The 23,217-nt window shown below is 37.6% G+C and overlaps 1 protein-coding gene across 9 annotated transcripts; it reads left to right on the plus strand.

Annotated features, from left to right (window-relative positions):
• Positions 1–984: 984 nt before the first annotated feature.
• phldb2a (pleckstrin homology-like domain, family B, member 2a) lies at positions 985–21,546 on the plus strand. 9 transcript variants are annotated; one of them, XM_056239631.1, is made up of 19 exons: positions 985–1,118; positions 4,218–4,334; positions 8,678–9,639; positions 11,387–11,719; positions 13,950–14,087; positions 15,036–15,173; positions 15,554–15,682; positions 15,789–15,815; positions 16,009–16,164; positions 16,266–16,376; positions 17,127–17,216; positions 17,324–17,500; positions 17,615–17,714; positions 18,315–18,507; positions 19,109–19,199; positions 19,312–19,428; positions 20,251–20,470; positions 21,229–21,314; positions 21,404–21,546. In XM_056239631.1, exons 2-19 carry the CDS (start codon positions 4,280–4,282, stop codon positions 21,542–21,544), a joined length of 3,264 nt encoding a protein of 1,087 aa, XP_056095606.1. In that variant the 5' UTR covers positions 985–1,118; positions 4,218–4,279; the 3' UTR covers positions 21,545–21,546. The 9 variants fall into 9 exon arrangements, with proteins under 9 accessions (XP_056095606.1, XP_056095610.1, XP_056095608.1 ...); XM_056239635.1 differs by having other exon boundaries at positions 17,324–17,470; XM_056239633.1 differs by having other exon boundaries at positions 13,953–14,087.
• The last annotated feature ends 1,671 nt before the right edge of the window (positions 21,547–23,217 follow it).

Below are 23,217 nucleotides of genomic sequence, written 5' to 3' on the forward strand. Positions count from 1 at the left end.
ATGTTGTGTTTTCATGTTTTATGGGGACTTTCCATAGACATAAGGATTTTTATACTGTACAAACTGTATATTCTATCGCCTTACACTAACCCTACCCCTGAATACCATTCATCACAGAAAACTTCCTGCATTTTTACATTTTCAAAAAACATTACTTAGTATGATTTATAAGCTGTTTTCCTCAAATGTCCCCACAAGGACAAGGATTTTTGATATTGCCATCTTTGTGGGGACATTTTGTCCCCATAATTACCAGGCCACACACACACACTGTATTCCTATCATTATGAGGACATTCCATAGTCGTACTGGTTATTATTCTGAGCTAATGACATTTACTAGCTCCTAACTTTTTAGGAGCTTTTTTTCCGGGACCAACCAAATGACCCCACAAGGTAAAAAATTACTGATATTATTCTTGTAGGGACACTTGGTGTGTGTGTGTGTGTGTGTGTGTGTGTGTGTATATATATATATATATAGCCTATATGTAGGCCTATATGTGTATGTGTGTTTATGAAACCATCTGTAGGACCTAAATTACAGGGCGTGTTCAATGAAAAAAAAAAAAAGATGGTTAAAGAATCAAGTTATTTTGTTTTTGTTGGCTAGCAAATGTATAGCTCGCTGTGAACGGATTGGTATGGTAGGCTAATTGTTACCAGACCTTAAAGATCGACTCATACATTACAGTAAGCAAACAGAAAATTGAGTTACAACTGAGAATATGTTAAATTGGCATGATCAAACTTGCAAGTGAAGTATCCCATGAACTACATCAATTTGTGGTGTGTGTGACCAGGGGCGTAGCACAAGATCCCGGGCCCTATGTATAGGCAGTCCTGATGGGCCCCCGTGACTGTCTGTGAGTCACTGTCTGATCAGCCAAAAGTCAGAGTTCCATTAGAGCGCGTTCTCGATCAACCAAAAAGCCAAAGTTCTGTTGAAGCGCGTCCCCCGCTGAGAGGAGGCGTGTCCGCAGACACGGCCAAGGTCTTGCCGCACTCACTCAGCATCGCCTCTGTCCTCTTTTGTCATGCTAAACTGGTCGGGCACAGAGAGGACCGACCGCGCATCATTCTCCTCCTGATGCTTCGTCAATGGGACACTAAATAAAGGTTAGTTTTAATCCTTCAACTGTATACAGAGCTCAAGAAAAATCACTTGGAGCTTAGTGAAGAGCGTAACTGCGTTGATACGATTAAGTTAGGCGTTTTGCATAGTTACAAAAGAGTTATTGTTGGGAAATTAATTTTGTGGACCAAAGTCGGGTAGGGATTGACAGAGAAGTTCTGAGCCGTCGTGTGCTGGTTTTGTTCTGCAGTAAAGTAGGTTAAAGGCATGTTTATAGAACTTTAGACTGACAAACACGACGTGACGCCAGTGAATGGCGTTTAAACAGAGTCGCGTGTGTGGTTGTTTGCTTTGCGGCGCAAACGAGCAGATCGTTGATATTTAACTCGCTTAATCCCTGTATATTAAAGCGATTAGCGGTGAGTGCAATAGGTTGCCTCAGTGTTAGTGTTACTTAACTTGATCAGATGTGTTTTTCTCTTTCATGTGCACATTCTTTGAAACACACACACACACACACACACACACACACACACACACACACACACACACACACACACACACACACACACACACACACACACACACACACACACACACACACAGATATATCCCCTCAATGTATGGTGATAGAACTGTAGTATAGGAACTATAACTAATGCATTTGATGGAAACTATGGTTAACATTGAAATTTCTTTGGCTCAGCTGGAGGAATTTATAGACCTCTGCAGATAGTTTTAAATCAAATCTTTAAGCATGGCACTTTTTGTTGTGTTCTGTCATCACTTTGGCAGGGTCTTCGTGCTGAAAGGCTGACAAGTGCTGCAAATCATCACACAGAATGAATGTGGTTTGTACAGGGCAGACCCCAATCTGGAAATCCCAGAGTTTAGTGAAACTCAGGTTTTTGCAGTCTGTTCCCAAGATCATAAACTAAAGCAATCTGTTAAACTTTAGAGAGCAGTGATTACAGTACATATGATACCATTATGGAGACATATAGTATGTAATTGTACACTCCTTCAGTCCAAGACTATGCTGATCAAATGATGTGCTTTAGGCTGGGAGGGAAGGGAGGCTTTCAATATGTTTGAGAGTTAGTGTCAGCCGGTGATGGAGAGAGTGTGAGAGAGACATCACAACTGCAGACCTGAGAATTTGGCGCATTTGAAAGAACCTGAGCTATAACCACATATCATAACATTGCAGCCAAAGTACCTCATCACCTCGTTCCAAGTAACTGCATTGTTTCAATAACAATGAAACAACTGCCATGCAACGTTGCATTTCACATAATTATTGACAAATGGGGCAAGATGAAGAAAATTTTCCGGTGCTCTGCCTCTGTCTGGATAAGACAATCAACTTAGCCCTTTGTTGGTTTAGAGGAAAGCCAAAGCTTTCTCAGGTGGCGGGCGATGGTGAACTCAGGGTGAAGGATTGTGTCGCTGACAGCGTAAAACGATCCCCCACTTCCTGCGCAGACTTCTCATAGGCAGCCACAGACTGCAGGAGTGGGCTTCTCAGGAGAGTCTGATGGGAGTTTGAGTGTTCACGCAGTGTGTTTCAGGAAAAGCCTGTGTGCTTACAGCATGTCTTTTGCGCATTGATTATTATACATGTGGCAGAAGCTTGTCAGATGTCAAATAGACGTTTAGAAAATGTCTTTAAGATGTTTATGATTTAGAATGTAAAACTGACATCTTAAAGACGTCTATCAGATGTTAGTAAACAGCAGATGCTTTCCAGATGAAGTGATCTTTAACAGACATCTTCCAGACGTATGTGTGCTATCTTTCACATTTGCACATCATTTATTCATTCAGAATGATTTGCGAATGCGGAATGTGCACAAAAATGAGAGACGGGAATTATCTCGTGAACAGCGTAATAGGCCAATCGTACATCTTCGGAGGAAACGCCCCTGACATGTGGTTATTGGAGAGAGCTATATTCCATCCACCTATTTTTATGCGCATTTTGAGATGTTATATATAGGGGGCAGACATTATAAGTTTTTACTTCTTTCTGCTCCTTTTCATTCATGTTAAATGCTGTCGTTGCATTTGTTTTTAAATGAATGAAATAAAAATGAATGAAACGCTGAATGTAAATGCTATGATTCGCATAAATTCACAAATTACGCATAAAAAAACGTATGCGCCCAATTGAGGCCTTGATTGCGTTTCGTCGGCGCACTCTGAGGCGCAAGTCAATTATGATGTACGAAAACTTCCATTTTTATTACAGATATTTTGCACCAATTTCCCAGGAAGTGACTATTTTGTACTCTGGAACACGTGGAATGAAAACACTGCTTTATTTGCTAATGTTTTATGTGATATTTCAATTTTGAAGTTAAATTCACAACTTTGGATGGAAACATAGCTAGTGTTTGTTTGATCAGTCAGACATTTCGCAAAACACTCCCAAATCTGTGGATTTTTAAAATATTTTCTTACTTTTCACACTTCTTTTGTTTTTATGTAGGGCTAATTATAATCACTATAAACCCTACACATAATTTGCATTTTTTAAATAAGTATTTAAAAACTTTTTTGCTTTATTTATGAATAATTTTTCCAATTGGGGACATCGCCACCAGGAGGTTTTGTCAGTTTAAGCCCACTTCTGGAGATAAAATCAGTAGTAAAAAGTAAAGAGAGAGGGAAAGAAAATAAAAAGAAGGGGGGAGAGAGAGAGAGGATGTGCCCCAGACTTAAGGGGAAAATCAGTCTTGTGGATTTAAGTCTTCTGAAAGACTGTGGACTTTTCTTTAGAAGAAACTTCAAACTGGATCTGAAATCTGAGCTCTTTCTGGATCTGTTTTTTCACTTAATCAAGAGACCGTGTCTCTCTTTCTCTTTCTGTCTTATTGAGCTGAATTCATATCAAGACATGAAGAGGGGAAAGAGTTTTGTCTTCAAAATTCCATAGCTCTTTGTCATTTTATGTAACTTTATTTGGTCATCATAACTTTTAAAACTACTATGAATGTGTATCATTCTTGTGGGCTTGTACGTCTGAGGTAATGATTTATTACAGCTTAATTTCCTCGACAGTGCCTTGGACTCGAGCACAATCTTTTTATGTTAAAATGACTGTGTCATTTGTATGTGTGTGTGGTGTGGTTTCTCCTCAGGGTGTACTCTTTGTCTGGTAAATCTTTTTTTCTGTTTCAACCAACCAGAAGAGGCAAATCACATGAAGAACATGCTGCCAGAAAAGACTGCAGGACCCGCACTGTCCCTCAGCACGGGTGAGTGACATCTTCTTCCACCTTCCCCCCAAACCCCCCAACCCCCCAACCCCCCGACCCCCCGACCCCCCGATCAGCTCTTTGGCTTGGATCCAATCTGCTGTCTTTTCATAAACGGAGTCACTTGCTTGCAGCCTAATTGGTCCCCTCCATTATCATGCCGCAGACTGTTTTATACACAGGAAGAGTGCAATTCAGTGCCATCTGTTCTGCTTTTCTGCGCTATTTTGTGTTTGTTTGCTTGTTTGTTAAACATGTAAATATGCTCATCAGTCTCAATCAATGTTGTTTCCTTCTTTCCAATCACATTTAAACATTACTTGTAATTTTCCACGAATAGGATACAAAATAGGGCCTTAAAGGGATACTCCACTTTTTTTGGAAATAGGCTCATTTTACAACTCCCCCAGAGTTAAACTGTTCAGTTTTACCGTTTTTGAATCCATTCAGCCGATCTCCGGTTCTGGCGATACCACTTTTAGCATAACTTAGCATACATCATTCGAGTGGACAAGACCATTAGCATTTCTAAAAAAAAAATGACCAAAGAGTTTCGATATTTTTCCTATTTAAAACTTGACTCTTCTGTAGTTACATCGTGGACTACAGGAGCGGCGCGTGAAAATAGTTCCATTGTGTTGAAGGAAGGTGGCCTATTTTCAGGCGCTGCGTCATATCATTACGCCTGCTGCTCTCATGGTACGGCAGTAAAGTTTCTTGATTATTACGCAGGGATGAGAGTATAGTTCCTAGCCATATCAGCCTAGAAAATCGCAACTTTACATTTTCCGTCGGTCTTAGTGCACGATGTAACTACAGAAGAGTCAAGTTTTAAATAGGAAAAATATCGAAACTCTTTGGTCATTTTTTTTTGAGAAATGCTAATGGTCTTGTCCACTTCAGTGATCTATGCTAAGCTATGCTAAAAGTGGTACCGCCAGAACCGGAGATCGGCTGAATGGATTCAAAAACGGTAAAACTCAACAGTTTAACTCTGGGGGAGTTGTAAAATGAGCCTATTTCCAAAAAAAGTGGAGTATCCCTTTAAGCCGTTTAATAGTTAGGTATTTCTAAACTAAATGTCAGTAAAATGAGTTGCTTAAACTTAAACAAATATTAATAGCCAACTTCAAACTATAGATTTTTTAGTATTTAGCATTCATTTTAAATGAGGTTTGGGCTATGTCTAAATAGTTTAAAACCCAGATTTGTGTACATTTGTAATTCTAGCAATAAACACTAAATATATATTTTATTATTATATTTATAAAAATGTTGTAGTGAGTAACAAAGTTTCAAATTTCATCTAAATTTGTTCAGAAGCAGCTAAGCTAATTAAGGACTAAATAGTTATTAATGTATATTTCCCATACATTAAAGAATGCTCATTGTATTTGTTTGATCATATTCGTTTTACAATAACTTGGTGAGCTTGATAAGTGAATTAAGGAATATTTTCGGTAATAATATTAAAATGGTGTATATTAAAAAATAGTCCATTTATTACAATAAATTGAATGATTCAACAAATGATTTTGACATTGTATAACTTTAGTTGTATACATTTAAGAAGATCCAAGACTTTGGAGGTAGGACAGTCCAAAATCATTATTTAGGGGGAAATGCAGACATATTATATATTTAAAACTTGCTACATTTCATGCAGGCTTAATTTTATGTTACATAATGGTTTATCTAATGGATCTTACAAAAAAAAAAAAAGTTATGGGACCCAAAGTGTAATGTATTCATGGAAAGCGCCACCTCTGCTTTTCTTCTCTTCTTTTCTCTTTCTCTCTCTTACTCTGTGGGCTTTGTGTTGGCTGAGAGACCTTGAGTTTATACAAACACTCATCTTACCACAATGTAGCTGCAGCTGTACAAATGACCATGTTACCTTGTAAATAAATGACAACGTGAAATCCCATCCATATGGCTCCAGGTCAACCACTTAGCTAAAATGATTTACAACCCAAAACAGAGATAAACATTCTGGAGTACAGGTGGTCCACACGTATGTTGTGTGTTCCCCGACGAAGACCACCACTGCTCCACAAATCACACTCCGGTTGCGGAGGAGTTCTTACCCGGTCCCTTTCCTCTGCTTCAGTGCCAAAAAGTACAAACCCATTCTGCCTGTGGTTCTTCCATTTTTAGGCAATGCTTTCCCCCCCAAAAACCCAAGGCATCCATATTTGTGTGGGCTGAGATTTGTATGAGAAAGCTGTAGTCAGCTGAGCACATGTGCCCCTTGAACTTCAGCAAAACCTAAAAGTTAGCCAGAACACACGTCTGATTTCTCTGTTTATTTTGGCAGATTTTGCAAACTTGTTTGTGCTCGTGTCTATGACAACAACCTTTCCAAACGTTGAGCTTTTGTATCAGAACAAGAAGATCGCATCAAGGGTTTGTCATGTTACAACTCTTGATGGTTCCAGTTAAATGCATAACTGCTCTTTAATTTCCCTGATGTAATTTCAGTCTCCATTAAGATTTGCATGCCTCCAGATGATTCATGTGGCTTTGGTTTTCCACCACTTGATATAAGAGGAATTTATAGGTAAAGACTTTGTGTATATTAAACCTTAAAGGGGTCATATTATGAGGAATCGAAATTTCCTTTGTGTCTGAGAGTCTTATGAAGCCATACGATAGCTTTTTACTAACAGACTGAATTATTATAATTTTTTCTAAACTGTGTTTTTATTAAACTTACACTTCAGAGAATACACCACATACCAGTACATTATCTGCATTGTTCAAACATTATTAACATATATTAAGTCTATTTATTTCAAGCTAATTTTCAATTAATGCCCACTTCTGTCAATTTTTTTTTAAAGATTTTGATTGCAAATCTGCAGTCATCTTCTCAAATCTGTTTCAGTCTATGTGTCCATTCTGTCACAGTGGGTTCGTGCTGGAACAGACTGAAATTTAAATCATTATCTGCAGAAAATGAGCTCTCAAACCTCATTGGTCACAGAATCACTGCCATGACCAATACAATTAGGGAGTTTTAAAGGGATACTCCACTTTTTTTGGAAATAGGCTCATTTTACAACTCCCCCAGAGTTAAACTGTTGAGTTTAACCGTTTTCGAATCCATTCAGCCGATCTCCGGGTCTGACGGTACCACTTTTAGCATAGCTTAGCATAGATAATTGAATTGGACAAGACCATTAGCATCTCTCTCAAAAAAATGACCAAAGAGTTTAGATATTTTTCCTATTTAAAACTTGACTCTTCTGTAGTTACATCGTGCACTTAGACCGACGGAAAATGTAAAGTTGCGATTTTCTAGGCTGATATGGCTAGGAACTATACTCTCATTCCTGCGTAATAATCAAGAAACTTTGCTGCCGTACCATGAGTGCAGCAGGCGCAATGATATTATGCAGCGCAAACACAAACTTATATGGTCACGCAGGAAGTAACCTAGCTGGGGACTATTTTCAGGCACTGCGTCATATCATTGCGCCTGCTGCACTCATGGTACGGCAGCAAAGTTTCTTGATTATTACGCAGGAATGAGAGAATAGTTCCTAGCCATATCAGCCTAGAAAATTGCAACTTTACATTTTCCGTCGGTCTTAGTGCACGATGTAACTACAGAAGAGTCAAGTTTTAAATAGGAAAAATATTGAAACTCTTTGGTCATTTTTTTGAGAGAGATGCTAATGGTCTTGTCCACTTCAATGATCTATGCTAAGCTATGCTAAAAGTGGTACCGTCAGACCCGGAGATCGGCTGAATGGATTCAAAAACAGTAAAACTCAACTGTTTAACTCTGGGGGAGTTGTAAAATGAGCCTATTTCCAAAAAAAGTGGAGTATCCCTTTAAGATATTTGAGAGGTCAATGACAAATTAAGTTTGCCATGAATGAACGATTGAGATCTGGCTTGATCCTTCAGTAGGCACCATGTTTGAATTTGCACAGCATAGACTGTAAAAAAAGATGGACGACGCTCCTTCACTCTCCTCCATTGTAGAAAAGTCTGCGCAATAGTGAGCGTGAAGTGGATCTGTGGTATCAAGCCCCCGCCCACACTCCTGCAGAATCTGTTAGTACAGTTTACTGCAGAACAGCTCATGTCGGTGGGAAATAATCAGTTATGTAAATTTAGTTAAAGTTCCAATCTCCTCCCGAAAATCAGTGACTACTTCGCTCAGAGAAGCTATTAATCTAACATGACAGAAACCATCTTTGGAAACCATTTATTTGAAGTGTAATTTGGTCCAGCCACCTGGGGGCAATCAAAACATTTTGGCTTCACTTTTCAGGACTTGTGCAGTACACTTGGTGCACAGGCATAAATTACCTTTTTTTTTTTTTCACCAGACACAACAAAGTTTCATTCCAATGGCGGCACATTGGTTGGATCCTGTGTTCGTGGCACACGCTCCAAGGCAGAGCTTCAGGAGTTGATGGAGAGCTTGCAGCGCAGAAAGTCCGCTCTGGAGGCCAGCTTAAAGGCTACTTCAGACCGCGGTTACCTCACTTTGTCCCCCCCTCCCAGTCCCCAATCAGCTTCCTCCTATCTACAGGACCGTCCACCCCTTTCTATTCGAGTTCCCTCCCCTTACACACCCTCCAGCAGCCTGAGCATGCCACCATCACCCCACCAATCAGAGCGCCCCATAAGTCCAGTCCCAAGCCAAACCCGTGGCCGGCACCAATGGCAGGACAACCTGTTGATTTGCCACCCTTTAGAAGGACGAAATCCCAACACTGCCAGCTCACTCCTTTCTATGTGGAACGGCTCTTCTTCCTCCTACATGACTGATGCTCTTCCTTCATCCCGCCGAGGTCCAAGTGGTGCAGCCAGCATGCCCTCCAGCCCTCGCTTGGGGCGCAGACTGCTAACACGAGATGGGGAGTCCACTGTTGAACCATTGCTCCGCCAAAGGAAATACTCCACCGGCTCTCTGAATGGCCTGGGGGGACATAGTCTCTCTCTGCCCAGGTTGTATCGAGGAGACGCCCCAGTGCTTTCTTTGCCACCCCGGCGTAGCACCAAACCACGCCGCAGCCTCCCATCCTTGGAGAAACCACCAGATGTGACTGTGATAGCCAACGTGACCAGCAGTTCTCGCAGGGCCAGCCTTTGCTCTGTGGGATCTGCCCCATGTTTGGATCTAGGAGTAGGAGAAAGGCGGTTGTCATTTGGTAAAGGAGGCCTGGGGCCTGGCATGGGGCCGAGAAGGGGCAGTATCAGTTCTCTCAGTGGAAAAGAAGAGCTCAGAGATTATCATCAGAGACAAAGAGATGAGAGACTTCGAGAACAGGAAGTGGAAAGACTGGTAAGAAGACCTGCACTCATCCAAAACAAACACACCAGGGAGTCTCATCCAGGTTTCAGAATTCTCTGTTAAATCACACATGATGATATTATTATTTTTATTATTATTGGATTTATTATTTGTAATTTTATTATATTTTAAATGTCTTTTTTATTAAATATATTTTTTATGTTATATTATTTTATAATTTATATAATATATTTTATAATATAGTATATCATTAATGCCTTTTAATTACCCTTCATGTTATATTTATTTTTTTATGCTTTTTATTATGTTATATTTTATTAATATATTATATTAGCTAAAATATAATATATTTGATTAGCAACCTAACATCCTAGAATAACTAACATGGGAGAGGTGCAAACTTGTTATGTGCCTTACGTTGAGTTTACTTTTGCATCCGGCACACTTTGTAGATTACTCTTATTGCTACGGATCATTTTAAAGTTTATCAGAATAAATTCATAGTAATCAAAAAGTGAGGGACTTTATTTTGTTAATATTGTGAAATATTGTTTCAACTTTAATTCCCTATAATTCTCAGCCTTGAATCCAGCTTTTTGGTTTCAGTTTGCATCCTTTGAGAGAATGGTTAGACATGAAAGTGTCAAGAGGACTTTGATCTGTTCTTGGCCTGGAACATTATAAGTGCTATTCACTGGATTACACACACACTTTCATGTGCTAGAGACTTAATGAAATTACATTCACAGCTAAATCAAAACCTTGAGTGTGTATGAACCAGCTGGTAAACACACGTTAAATTAGTTTTTGCTTTTCACTTAGACCTTTATGAGAACTTGAAATGTTGCCTCTAGGTCACATGATAACTGAGCTAAAGCACTGCAATTGTAGTTAAACCATCTGATCTGATCACAGGCGTGTGTGGAGAGAATGTATGTGTGTTTGTTTGTCTGTGCAACTAAATTAGTTCCGTTCCACAGGGCCAAATCCCACAACCCACTGCTAAGGAGGCAGCAATGATACAAATCTAAACAGCGCATTTTATGTATAATCTAATTTTTCAAAGATTAAAGTGCCCCTATTATGTTTTTCGAATATAAGCTGTTTGTAAATATAAAAGGTCTCTGAAAAGGTTTAAAGACCAAAGTGCACAACAAATAAAGTTATTGTCTCCTAATAAAAATAATAGACTCTGAACTGCTGAAAAGAGTTGTCAGCAATTCCAGTCTCGCTTCCGTAACATACCTACGTAAGTTTGTAACAAGTTTGCATAATGCCAGCTTATGTTCTTCATCGGCTGCCATTGAACAACATCTACTGATCAATTAGAGCAGAGTAGGGGATTAGAGAGACTGAATATTCAAACGGACTGTTTTCCGATTCAGACTCTTCGAAAAATGAGTTGATGTGCAATGTATATTATGAGAAAATCAAAGTGTTTTCGACTTTTGATGCATGTAAAACTATTGTAGGAGACCTCCAAAACTAAATTAGGAATCTTTAAAACAACATAATAGGGGCACTTTAAGCTCAGTCAGTTTGTTTTATAATATAATGTATCAGGTAGTGTGTATGATCCAAAAGTCTGAGACCACTAGTAGAAAAGGCTTTTGATTTGCTTTATATTAGATTACAAATAACATAAACAGAATCTTAAATATCAATTTAGCATCGTAATGTTTTTAAGATTTCTAAAACCCCAAAACACTGTCCATTACCAGTTTCACATAAAACAAAATGAAGCCTAAGACTGTTTAATTTTTTCGTTCTACTCTAGGAGCGCCAGCGTCTTGAGACCATCCTGTCCCTGTGCTCTGAGCTGGGCCGGTCTGATCTGTGCCAGATGGAGACTGATTCGGGTGTCTCAGCTGTGTCGGACCTGCAGAAGATCAACCGAGAGCTGGAGAAGCTGCAGGTGTCTGATGATGAGTCTGTGTTCTCAGACTCTGCAGCAGTGTCTCTGGATAGTGGGTATCTGGGTAAGGGTCGGATAGAGATACTGACTCAGAGACAGCGCAGACTCAGCGGACACAGGGAGACCAGGCCCCAGTCACCCACCACTAGCCTACGAAGCTCAGCCCCCTCGCCCTCTCCACATCTCCGCAGCAAGGTGAGACACTGCACAATATGTACCTGAATACAGTATATACTTTTTTTTTCTTTTTTTTCTTTTTTTTTATACATGTTGCGTCTACATGTACCATTACTGATGTCAAACAGTGAATATCTCTTTCTGAATTTCACACAACTTATCCAAGAGCATGTCCGGGTCAACCCAAATTATTAAGAAAAAAAATCTTATTTGTTGGGCCGTTTTATTTTGCATGTGTTGTGGTATTATTTTTTAGGATAATTAAGTGTATTATGCCAATTACTAAATTCTTAAATTCTCATTACTGTAATGGGAAATAAATTAATGCTATACATTTATTTATTTAAAGTGTTTTTAATTATATTTAGGTAATAATTTGTTGTATGTGATGTACCAAATTGAATCTATGTTAAATTAATTAAAATAATATATAAATATTTAAAATGTAAATAAAAAAAGCAAGATTTTACTACCCTGTACAGTAAAGAATATTAATGTAAATGATTTAATTCTGGGATAATTGGGTAAAATAATTAAGTAAGATAATTAAGTATTTATAATGAGTATATTATCTCTTTATTACTAAATTCTCATTATGTAACACATTAATCTAATTCTCATCAGTGTAATGTGAAATAAATCGATATATTATTTAAATTGTAGTTATATATCATTGTATTTGTTGTAATTTTAGTAAATTCGGGTTTAAAAAACAATTAAAAAAACTTACTAGTAATGATTTTTTTACAGTAGCTTTTGATTTGAGGTTGAAAATGACCATTAATTTCTTCATGATATTCACTCTTCTATTAATTTAATCTCCAAATTACATATTTATTTCCATAGTGATGTTTGTTCTTACTGTATATACCATCATCGCCAGTGTGTTCAAATCTAAAGCAGCCTACCACTCTGTATTCCGTTATCCCAGATTGAACTAATGATGCAGTGGAAAGTATGCAGTCCTCTTGGATCTAAAGTATGCAAAACAGTTTGGGAATGCTGTGGAGTCTTTATACCTGACACACTGTCTGTTGATGTCTGTTTCTAAACATGCACTACGAAGTGAACTTTTAAAACGCTGACCTCACACAGTTTTAAAACAGATTCTGTCTGCATTTTAGGCACATGAGGTGCAAATTCCAGCTCAAGATGGGGATTTTGTGGAATAAGTGTTTTTCCATTGGATACCTATAATGACATAATGGTGTGTTTGAGTTTAATAGACTTTCTCAGGAGAGAGGGGCAGTTATTGCCTCTCCTGCAAGAGGAGAGGAACAGGAAATGACTCTATTCCCGGGTGGATTTGCTGTGTGTGTGTGCGTCTATGTGCTCAAGACACATGTGACAGTAATTGTTGGAAAGAAACATAGAAATGCAAGGAAAGAATGCAGATCTGCATATAATTTCTCCCACATTTCTCCTTTTCTCTCAAGCAATATTTAGACTTTATACAGGTCCTAAAAAATAATAATAATCACCCTGACACCAGTGGTCATTGCAAAAAATAACAAAAAAACAATAGTGAAGTTAGGTCTGAGAAACATCATCTTGTATTGTCTTTTTTTTGCAGATACCACTTGGTTTTATATCGAATTAAATGATTACATTTGATTACAATATTTGAATATACAAATGCTTAAGAGTTTATGATTGTTTCTAGCATGTTATATGTTTGGCAACAGTTCTAACCCTCATTGATGGAGTGTGCAGCTTTTCATTTCTTAAACAACCATGTAGGAAAATGAATGCACATCTTGAAGGAAATAACATCACAACAAGTTGTTGATCACAGTTTGCATTTAAACACTGCTGAATATTTCTGGTTAATGTCAAATGCATGGAGATCAGACGCCATTATCAGACAGAGGCGGCTCTGTAGTCTTGCATCTGTTGCTGAGCTACATTCCTCTGCAATGTCACTGAAAAAAAGTGTGGCCTCAGAAACAGCCTAGTTAACTATCCGTAAAGAGCCGTCATGAGGAGCTGGATATTCATTTCAGAGTTCAATCCCATGTCAGGTCTGAATGCCTGTATTTGTTTTTACTTTAATCCATCTTTTCAGATCTTCATGTAATTGTGGTTGTGTTTGTTATATCAGTCAAAAAAACAATGAACAATGCAGGAGTTCTGAACAAACGCTGAATTGCCCAATCATCATCCAGGACTGAAACCATTCATCTTATAAAATGCATTGTCTTTTAAAGTATACCTGATCTCTAATGTTTTTGTGTTTTCTTTTTTTAAGCAGGTATCTGAAGACAGGCAGCTGAGGCAGGAAGTGACACGTATAGAAGAGGAGAGGATTCAGGTGTTTAACAACATCGAGGAACTTGAACAGAAGATCCGAGATCTAGACACACAGATGGACGAGTCTATCAGAGAGGTGTGTGTGCTTAAATGAAAAGCTTTATGTGCTTTTAAAGTGAGGTAACATGTTTGATAAGCATTCCTGTAGCTCAAACAGTAGAGCGTGGCGCTAGCAACTCCAAACTCATGGGCTCGATTCCCAGAAATTGCAAGCCGTTTCGAATAAAAGCATTTGCCAAAAGCATTACTGTAAATGTCTCTTGCAGACTGATCTCTAGATCAAATGATTTAGTTTATTCTGCAACAGTGTTATTTTAGTTATATTTTTATATAATATTATAGTACTTATTAATATTTTGAATTAACTAACTTTTATTTTTATATTTTCAGTTTTAATTTAAATCTTAGTTTTAGTAATTTTTGATATTCTAGTGTCATTTTTAGTAAAAATTTTCTATACAGTTTAATCAAGTAATTGTAGTACTTATTTCAATAAGTTGCAATTAGACATTTGTAATTCAACTAGTATTTTAAACTTATTTCAAATAGTTGCCATGGCAACGTTTCTAATTTTAGTTTGAAGTTTAAGGTCATTTTTCATTTATTTATCAGCAAAAAGTAATGATTATGAATGTCAGAATAAATAGCAAGGAGACATTTTAATTGTTTATTAACCCTATAAACCTGAAGGGTACCGCCGGCGGTATATATGTGTATAATATGTGCCTAATAATAACACACATTTATCTAGGTTAAGCCATATATGAGGTTGATGGATGTTAGGCGAACGTTTGTATCTCCTGCCCGACATACTATAATTACAACAAGGACCCGCCGTTAATGTTGCGTCCCTCACGGACTGAGTGACGTCGCACTTCCTGTGGAGTTTTTTTTCTGCGACTAACCTAATAACATTTTGGTCGACTAACGTTTAGTCGACTATAAGGGGGCAGCCCTAGTTAACAGTAAGAACACTGTTGTTGAGGAAATGAAGTCAATAAACACTGTCTTGATCTCTTCTTAGATGGAGGTGGAGAGAGCTCTTTTAGATGGTGAGCAGGAGGCAGAGGTCACTCAGCTACAGAGCGATAAAGAAATGCTGGAGCAGCTCAACCAAAAAATGGGGAACATGGAGAAAAATGCTCAAAGAAATCATACTCGGGTAACCATCAGGTGACAATGTATTTGTACAGCTTGAAAAGATTGAAAATAGTATATCAAAACTTCAGGACGAAGTCTCCAAAAAGGCAAACAAGAGGGTCTCATTTAACTACCGTACGTAGTGTGAACGTTTTTACACAGAAATCATGATTCATGAATATATTGGCACTTAAAGTTTAAATTTAAGAAAATATGTACTCCATTATTAGTGAATTACACCCACCAATGTCACATCTACTTGCCTTTTTTTCCAGTTTACCTCTTCCTTGCTCTAACCCAACCTTGCAATTTCTCTATTTCTTTGTCCATCATATTTGTGTCGATCTCACCACTGTCTGCTCTGTATGTGTATGTCATCCATACGCGTCGCCACTGCTATAGGACAAAGCCTGGTTGGAGGCTGAGAGAGTTAAAGTAGAGAGGCTAGCTGAGCTGATTTCAGAGCAGAAGACCCAGTTGGACACCTGTCCTGAAGCACTGAAGGAGCAGCTACAGATTCAGCTATCCAGGGTCAGTCAGTTACCGTGGTCTCCCTCGTACCTGCTCTCACCTATGCGGCCAACTATTCTGTCTCTCACAAACATTTCCTGTTGTGTTTTTTTCCTCTCTGCAACAGCTCTGGAAATACCATTTTTTCTTGTTGGTAGGCCTTTCTTCTCTGTGTTTTTTTAACATACCCAAATTTCCTGAGACTTTGACCTTTAGTCACTTTTCTGTTTAGAACAATCCTGTGAATTATTGCTGAATGTTCAGTTAGTTTAGTTGTTTGGACTTACACCATGTAAAAATATGCAATATATTGCCTCATGCTAAGTGTTGTTGGCTTTTTTTGGTAGGACACTGAAGCTTTAGAAGCGGAAACAAAGCGTTTTGAAGATTTGGAGTTTCAGCAGCTGGAAAAAGAGAGCCGTCAAGATGAAGAGAAGGAGACGCAGACGCAGCAACTCCTCAGAGAGATTGCAGAATATCAGAGATCTGTTGTCACTCGCAAGGTGTGTGTAGATGATTTTAACCCTTGAGTGTTTGTGTGTGGACAAAGAGCTTTTTATAATCATATTTTTCCCTCTGTACACAAAAACTGTTTGCACTATAGGAGAGGCTACTTACCCTGAAGAAGCAGTCGACCCAGATTACCCAGCAGGCACAGCGGGAAAAGGAGAACTTCTTGAAAGAGAAGAGCAACCTCATTTATATGCTGCAAAGGGTGAGTGTATATATACACAAAAATGTTTAATATATTTACATACAATATATACAGTGATTATTATGTTTCTAGCATATGTTCTTCTAACCCTTATTAATGGAGTGTGTAGCTTTTCATTTCTTAACACAACCATGTAGGAAGACATGTCATGGCCATATTCCAGGATGACAATGTCAAGATGCATTTGGCTCAAATTGTGAAAGAATGGTTGGGAGGGAGCATGAAGAATCATTTTCACGCATGAATTGGAACTTCTGATTCCAGACCTTAAATTCATTGAAAGTCTTTGGGATGTACTGTACATTGTCAATACAAGATCTTGACCAAAAACTGAGGCACCTCTTGATGGAAAAGAATATTGTGATGTTATTTCCATCAAGAGGTGCATTCATTTTTGTCTTTCTACATGGTTGTTTAAGAAATGAAATAATAAATCATAAACTCTTATGATATATAAGCTCTATAATATAAACTCTACTTTTGCAGTGACCTTTAATCCATAATGTATAAAGTCACTTCCCATTAAGATCTCATTATAGACATGTTCCACTAATTACAAAATACCCAGATTGCTTTTTGACCTATACATGTATAGTTTATCATTTAAAACTTGAAATGTTTTCTTGAAAATTGCACTTGTGCTATCTTTCTTTAGTCAATATATGACACTTGGTTTAATATTTTGCTATCTAATGCAAGGATATTCATACATGTTTACACATTTCTTAATGGTCTCTAATTCCTCTTCAGGAACGGGAAAACCTTTCATCTTTAGAGAGGAAGTACTCTGAGCTGACAGGTGGCCAGGCATTTCCTCTTAACCCTGTGTCCATGAAGGAGGTATTGCAAACCAATTCTATGAGTAAAGAGGAAACTAAGCTCAGGAATGACAAAAAAGTTTTTTCAATATTGAAAGACTATTTTATCTGTCTGTTTGAATATTCCAGCACTTTCGCTCTCTGGAGGAGAGGAGGCGGAGTAATTGCAGTAAAGAGGGCGGAGTTCTGCTGAGTGACAGTGGAATGTCCCGTAAAAGAGAGAGGCAGAGCTCTGGAACCTTAAACTCTGCCCTTAATCGCAGTCTGTCTCCCAAGGTCAGACAACAGATACGGCACATCGGAAAAGTATTTTATACAATCTTAAAAGAGCAATTTACATTGAAAATTTCAGTGCTCATGGTTTTATGTGGAAGGGAGTTTTTAAATGGTCTCTTTTGCTCTGTATTCTTAATTCTGTAGCCCCATATGCCGCTGTCTCAAAGCTCTAGCTGTGGTAGTGTACTTCCCCGCACCCTGTCTGTCACCTCCCGTGATCTGGACACTCGCCGCCTGCTCAAGGGTAACACACTGATTCATCTCATGACATTTCTACAGGTCTAGAATTCTACAAGTTTTAAGCATATATATATATAAAAAAATATTTATGTTACTCTCCTTTTCGGTGCACATTGTGTGTATAGCGTTTTGTTATTTATAGGTATATGTATGTATTTATGTTATTATTATTAGTATTATTATTATTGATATATGTCCTGAGATGACTCCTTGAAATGTTTTCAATCAGTTTAATAAAAGGAAATATATATATTAAATATTATGTTAGTAAATGTTAAAAATATCCACCTTATTTTGCAACATGTTAACTTGTATATGACTATGAAGAAACAATAATATACTAAACATTTCAAATATATTGCTATAACTTACCACATAATGATATTAACATCAATAATACCTCAAATTGTGAAGTTTATTGACACAGCCGTTTCTTTTTGACAGTTCTAAGCATTTGACATTTAATTGGAAATTATATATTAATATTATAGATGTACCCTAACCCTGATAAATGTATAATATAGATGTGTAAATCTCAAGAGAAATAATTTTTTTCTTTTAAATTTATTATTATTTTTTATTATTTTCTCCTTTGGTCTTGAAGCAGGTCAAATGTATCTGAATGACGAGAGGCAGAGAATGAGTGAGATGTCCAATAGAACGGTTTCTGAGACAAATGTCTTCCTGGAGCCGTTCCACTACCTGGATAACGGACACAACTTTGACACAATGAGCGTGGACAGTACAGAAAGCTTGGAGACCAGCATTTCCGCCTGTTCACCAGACAACATCTCAAAGTGAGACCAAGACTTTGTTGAAGATTATTTGATGAAGATATTTAATATATAAGTCTTTTCTGACCATTCAAATCGTATTTGTTTGCACCCAGTTTTTTAGCATTTAGATGTTACAGATACTTGCTGGAAACAAACACACACCTGCCTTCATTGGTCCTCCCTAAAATAACAAACACAATATTTTGCCGCAACATTTTGCAAAATCGCTTGGTACACTCTAATCATTATTTTGTTGGCATTAACATTGTGTCAAGTAAGAAGTGTGTGTGTATCTGTATTTTGTGATCTGTGAGAGTCTAAATGTACTTATTACTGTTTATAAGGATGCTGTATAGACAGAAGTCTGCCTTTAAGTAGCCCAGATATACACACATCCTGTCTGAGGAATTTTTATTGCATTCCAAGGTCGTTCCAAGTAGCTGAACCTTAAGATGCTCTGGAACGCATTGCCAAATGAGGTTAAGGGTTTACACCTCTGATTTTATTGGACAATACATTATTTTTATACTAGATTTTTACAAGAAAAATCTGAAAAGACCTGAAAATCATCAGTTTAAAACACGTCTAACAAAAAGTGTGTGTGTGTGTGTGGTCTGTACAGCGCTAGCACAGCTAACATGGCAAAGATAGAGGAGATGGAGCGCATGCTAAGAGAAGCTCAAGCTGAGAAGAACAGACTGCTGGATCACAGGGTACATCGGTCTCTTTTTGAACTTTCTTTTCTCTGCATCTGCATGCTTATCAAAAAAATGCCAATATACATATTCATGAAATCAGAATGTGTGTTTTCTTTCTCCTCTGCAGGAGCGGGAGATGGAGTTGCGCCGACAGGCTCTTGAAGACGAGAGAAGGAGGAGGGAGGACTTGGAAAGGAGACTGCAGGAAGAGACAAACCGCCGACAGAAACTAGTGGAGAGAGAGGTGAATCTCAGGGAGAGAGACAGAGACCCAAGTGGACATGGAAGAGAGGAAGATTAATCTTTCAGCATTTAATGCAATTCAAAACTCTGATTATGGATGCACTGATTTAGAAAATAATCTATTATAATCATACAAAATGGATAAACAAGAATAAATACAAATAAATATTATAATATAACAATTTTCCTTAGTGATATTTGTACTTCTAAACCTTAAAACCTTAAATCATTTTGATAGATTCTAATTATAGATGATGCATAATAAAAGCCTCAATCTCATTTTTGTTTAGTTTTTGTTTTTTAAATCTATGACATAAGACACAGCCAGAATCCCAAATTAACTTTTTGCCATGTCATCACTATCAAAAAGACAGTATTTTACATCATAATTTGTAATGGGGTTATTTTTGTCCTAATATTTATGTCGTCCACATTTATTGATTATATTATGAGTATAAAATGCTGTAGATCCTATACAACGCAACAAATTTACCTTTATAATAATAATAATTATTATTATACATTTTATTTATTGTGTGCTTTTCAGGGTACTCAAAATGCTTTACAAGAGATACAAATAACAAAAGCCAGTAAAGCAAAAGCTTAAAAATAACAAAAGCAATATAATTAAACCAGTAACTCAACATTAATCATACATTAAAAGCTTATTGCCGATGGTTTTAATTTGATGATAATCAACCTATAAATATGGGTGGCTGATAAATGACTGGATCTCTGCCTCTGATCAAATCTGAGAGAGTGTGTGCAGACACACTCATACAGTTTTAAGACGTTGTTTAATTTTTGCCATTTGTGTCTCTAGTCTCGTCCTTTGACACGTTATCTCCCAGTGAGAAAGGATGAATTCGACCTGAGAGGTCACATCGAAGCAGCGGGTCACCATCCTGAAACTTGTTTTCACCTAGCCATCACTGAGAAGACCTGCAGGGGGTTCTTGGTCAAAATGGGTGGAAAAATCAAAACATGGAAGAAGCGCTGGTTCGTCTTTGACCGCAATCGAAGGACGTTGGCATATTATGCTGGTAATTACACTGACTTTTTAGTTGGACTTATCAAGCTTTATCAACAGTGTCTGTGGCCCGCTGTGAATTACCATAGAATATTAAATGTTTATTTGTCACTCATTTTATATTAACAGTTTTAAAATGTGCTTACAGTAATGCATTTCTAATAGAGATCTTGCAGGCAAAAGTTCTGAAGGGTAGAAATTCAGAAATTTGAAGTTTATGTTGGGTAGTGCACTTTATTTTTCAGACAAAAGGAGTGTTTGTTAAGCTGCAAACATATAAATCGTCCATTAAATTATTATAATTGTCAGCCTTTTTTTTTTTTATAACCATTTTCAGGGGTAATTATGAACAGGCCACAGATATATTGAATCCAGAATATTTCTTGAATTCCATGTTTTAATTTTGTCCATGGATGACAGTGAAATGTAAACTTAAACTATTATCTAAAGAGGACCTTAATAATAAGTGATGCAAAATAAATTTGACATGAAACTAGATTACACCACAAGGGGGCAACACTGAGCTGTGCCCTTCACAGACATCACAGGAGGCAATGGCTACGTTCAGCACTAACCTGCAAATCATTGCAGATTTATCTTACAAATATCTGTTACCCACCACTTTTATTTGACAGAGCTTTACTTGTTTAGCTTAACCTTTGTTAAATTGTATTATTAAACTGTAAAATAAAACAATTAAACAAAGGTTGAACCGCATGCTCTCTTCAAAAAAACATAGATTTATTTTTTAAACATTTTATTTTTCTCCAGATAAACATGAGACCAAAATGAAGGGTGTTATCTACTTCCAAGCCATTGAGGAAGTGTATTACGACCACCTAAAGAACGCACACAAGGTGAGCTGCAAAAATAGTGCTCGTTGCTACAATTGATATTTTTTTCATCCCATTAATCTTGTTCCATCCACACTCTTATTTTCCATCAGAGCCCAAACACCTCCCTGACGTTTAGTGTGAAGACGCATGACCGGGTTTATTACATGGTGGCTCCTTCCCCAGAAGCCATGAGAATCTGGATGGATGTTATCGTCACTGGAGCGGAGGGATATACACACTTCCTGGTGTGAGCAGGGCTCATCTGTAACGACATTTAACAAGCCCAAAGTGAACTTCACAGTTCAGCTCGGCCTGCTGAAAGGATCCGGGTAATGGGTACATTTTCCATGTCTTCCTTTCAGAAGAGGTTACATTTTTATGATTTTCTTTTATCAGTACTGATCGTGAAGAGAGGGTCGACTGTGCGTTTGCAGTCATCCATGACCTAGTTTGGAAAAACTGGTGCTTTACCCACTGCGTCCTGTCCTGAGTTTACAGAGGCAGCTTTTGGACTTCAAAGGTACCAACTCTTGAATTTTCTCCCCGTTTTGTTCACTTCAGGGGTGAGACGAAGAACAGCGCTGTAAATAAGAAATCCCTCACTGGTCTTCACACTTCACAAACGTGCCAACTCATAATGAAGCTTTGACATGGATATACCTCAAGGAAATAACTGGTCGTGCTTGTTAAAAATGAGACACCAAAGTCAAAGTGTTCCTGGTGTGCCATACAGACTCTAACAAACATCAGGGTATTGTTCAGTACTGTTTTTATATCTAACAGTACTGAACATGAATTTAGAAACGTTATTTCAAATAACATTTGGATTTTTTTTGTGTTAATTGACCTCTATATCGCTATGCAATTTATATTATTCGCTCTTTTACCAAGTGCCTTGCATTTGTCAATATCTGATGAGTATAGCTATATATTTAGCTACAAGACTTGTAGAAGGACATAAACAGACTGTTTATTATAAGTGTTTTTTTTGTACTGACCTATAGAGGGCCGCAGTAATGACATATTTTTGTAGGCCAACCCGGAAGTTAGCATCACCCTGGTTCCCTCGACAAAAACACAATAGGATTTTTATTCCATTGGCTTTTGGATTATTGCAGAAAAATAAGAGTTAAAGTTAATGATTCTTTACAGATTTTGTTCATCATGATGATCTTCACAAATGAACACAACTTTTATGAAATTTGAATCGTGAATACAATCGGCAGTAGTCAAAAGCTAAATGTAGGCTATAAACGAACTACATACAGTCACATGACTTCACCATCACTAAGCTTCCGCAAACTCTTTCAGTCTTTGTATAAAAACATTTTCCCTGTACTTTTCAGTTATAATAGTTTGCAAGAGGGCAATTATAAACACAACAAGACTATGTGAGTAGATGAGTTTACCTGTTCGGCTGATGACGTTTCATGTCACGGACAAGCACCTGCCTTTTTCAAGACTCATAAAAGCTTTAATAAAAAAGTGCATTACTGATGTGTTTTATGTTGTAGAATCAAACATGAAAAAAATCTTGTGCTTTTGTTCACCACAGACCTTATTTCAGGCATTTAACCAAAAACCCATTATAAAACCCCTACTGACTTGGGAACGATGGAACCGGAAGTGCTAAATGCCATTTCTGGGTTTTGGCCTACACAAATACGTCATCCCTGCAACACTCTTATTGTGCCTCCCTGATGCTCAGGAACATTCCAGAAGGAATAATTTAGCACCAAAGACAAGTTGAATTTGTGTTTCAGCATAATATGAATGTAATGACGTACACCCATCAGATAAGATGCCATTGACAAGGGTTTATTTAATAGATAAGGCTTTTAAATAATTGAGCACAAAATGATTATTTTCATAATCTTTATGATTGAATTCATTGATTTCTCAAAGTCATTGTGTGGTGTAAGTG

The sequence above is a fragment of the Rhinichthys klamathensis genome, unplaced genomic scaffold, assembly GCF_029890125.1.
Source record: "Rhinichthys klamathensis goyatoka isolate OS25496 unplaced genomic scaffold, OSU_Roscu_1.1 h1tg000569l_1, whole genome shotgun sequence".
Classification (NCBI taxonomy): Eukaryota; Metazoa; Chordata; class Actinopteri; order Cypriniformes; family Leuciscidae; genus Rhinichthys; species Rhinichthys klamathensis.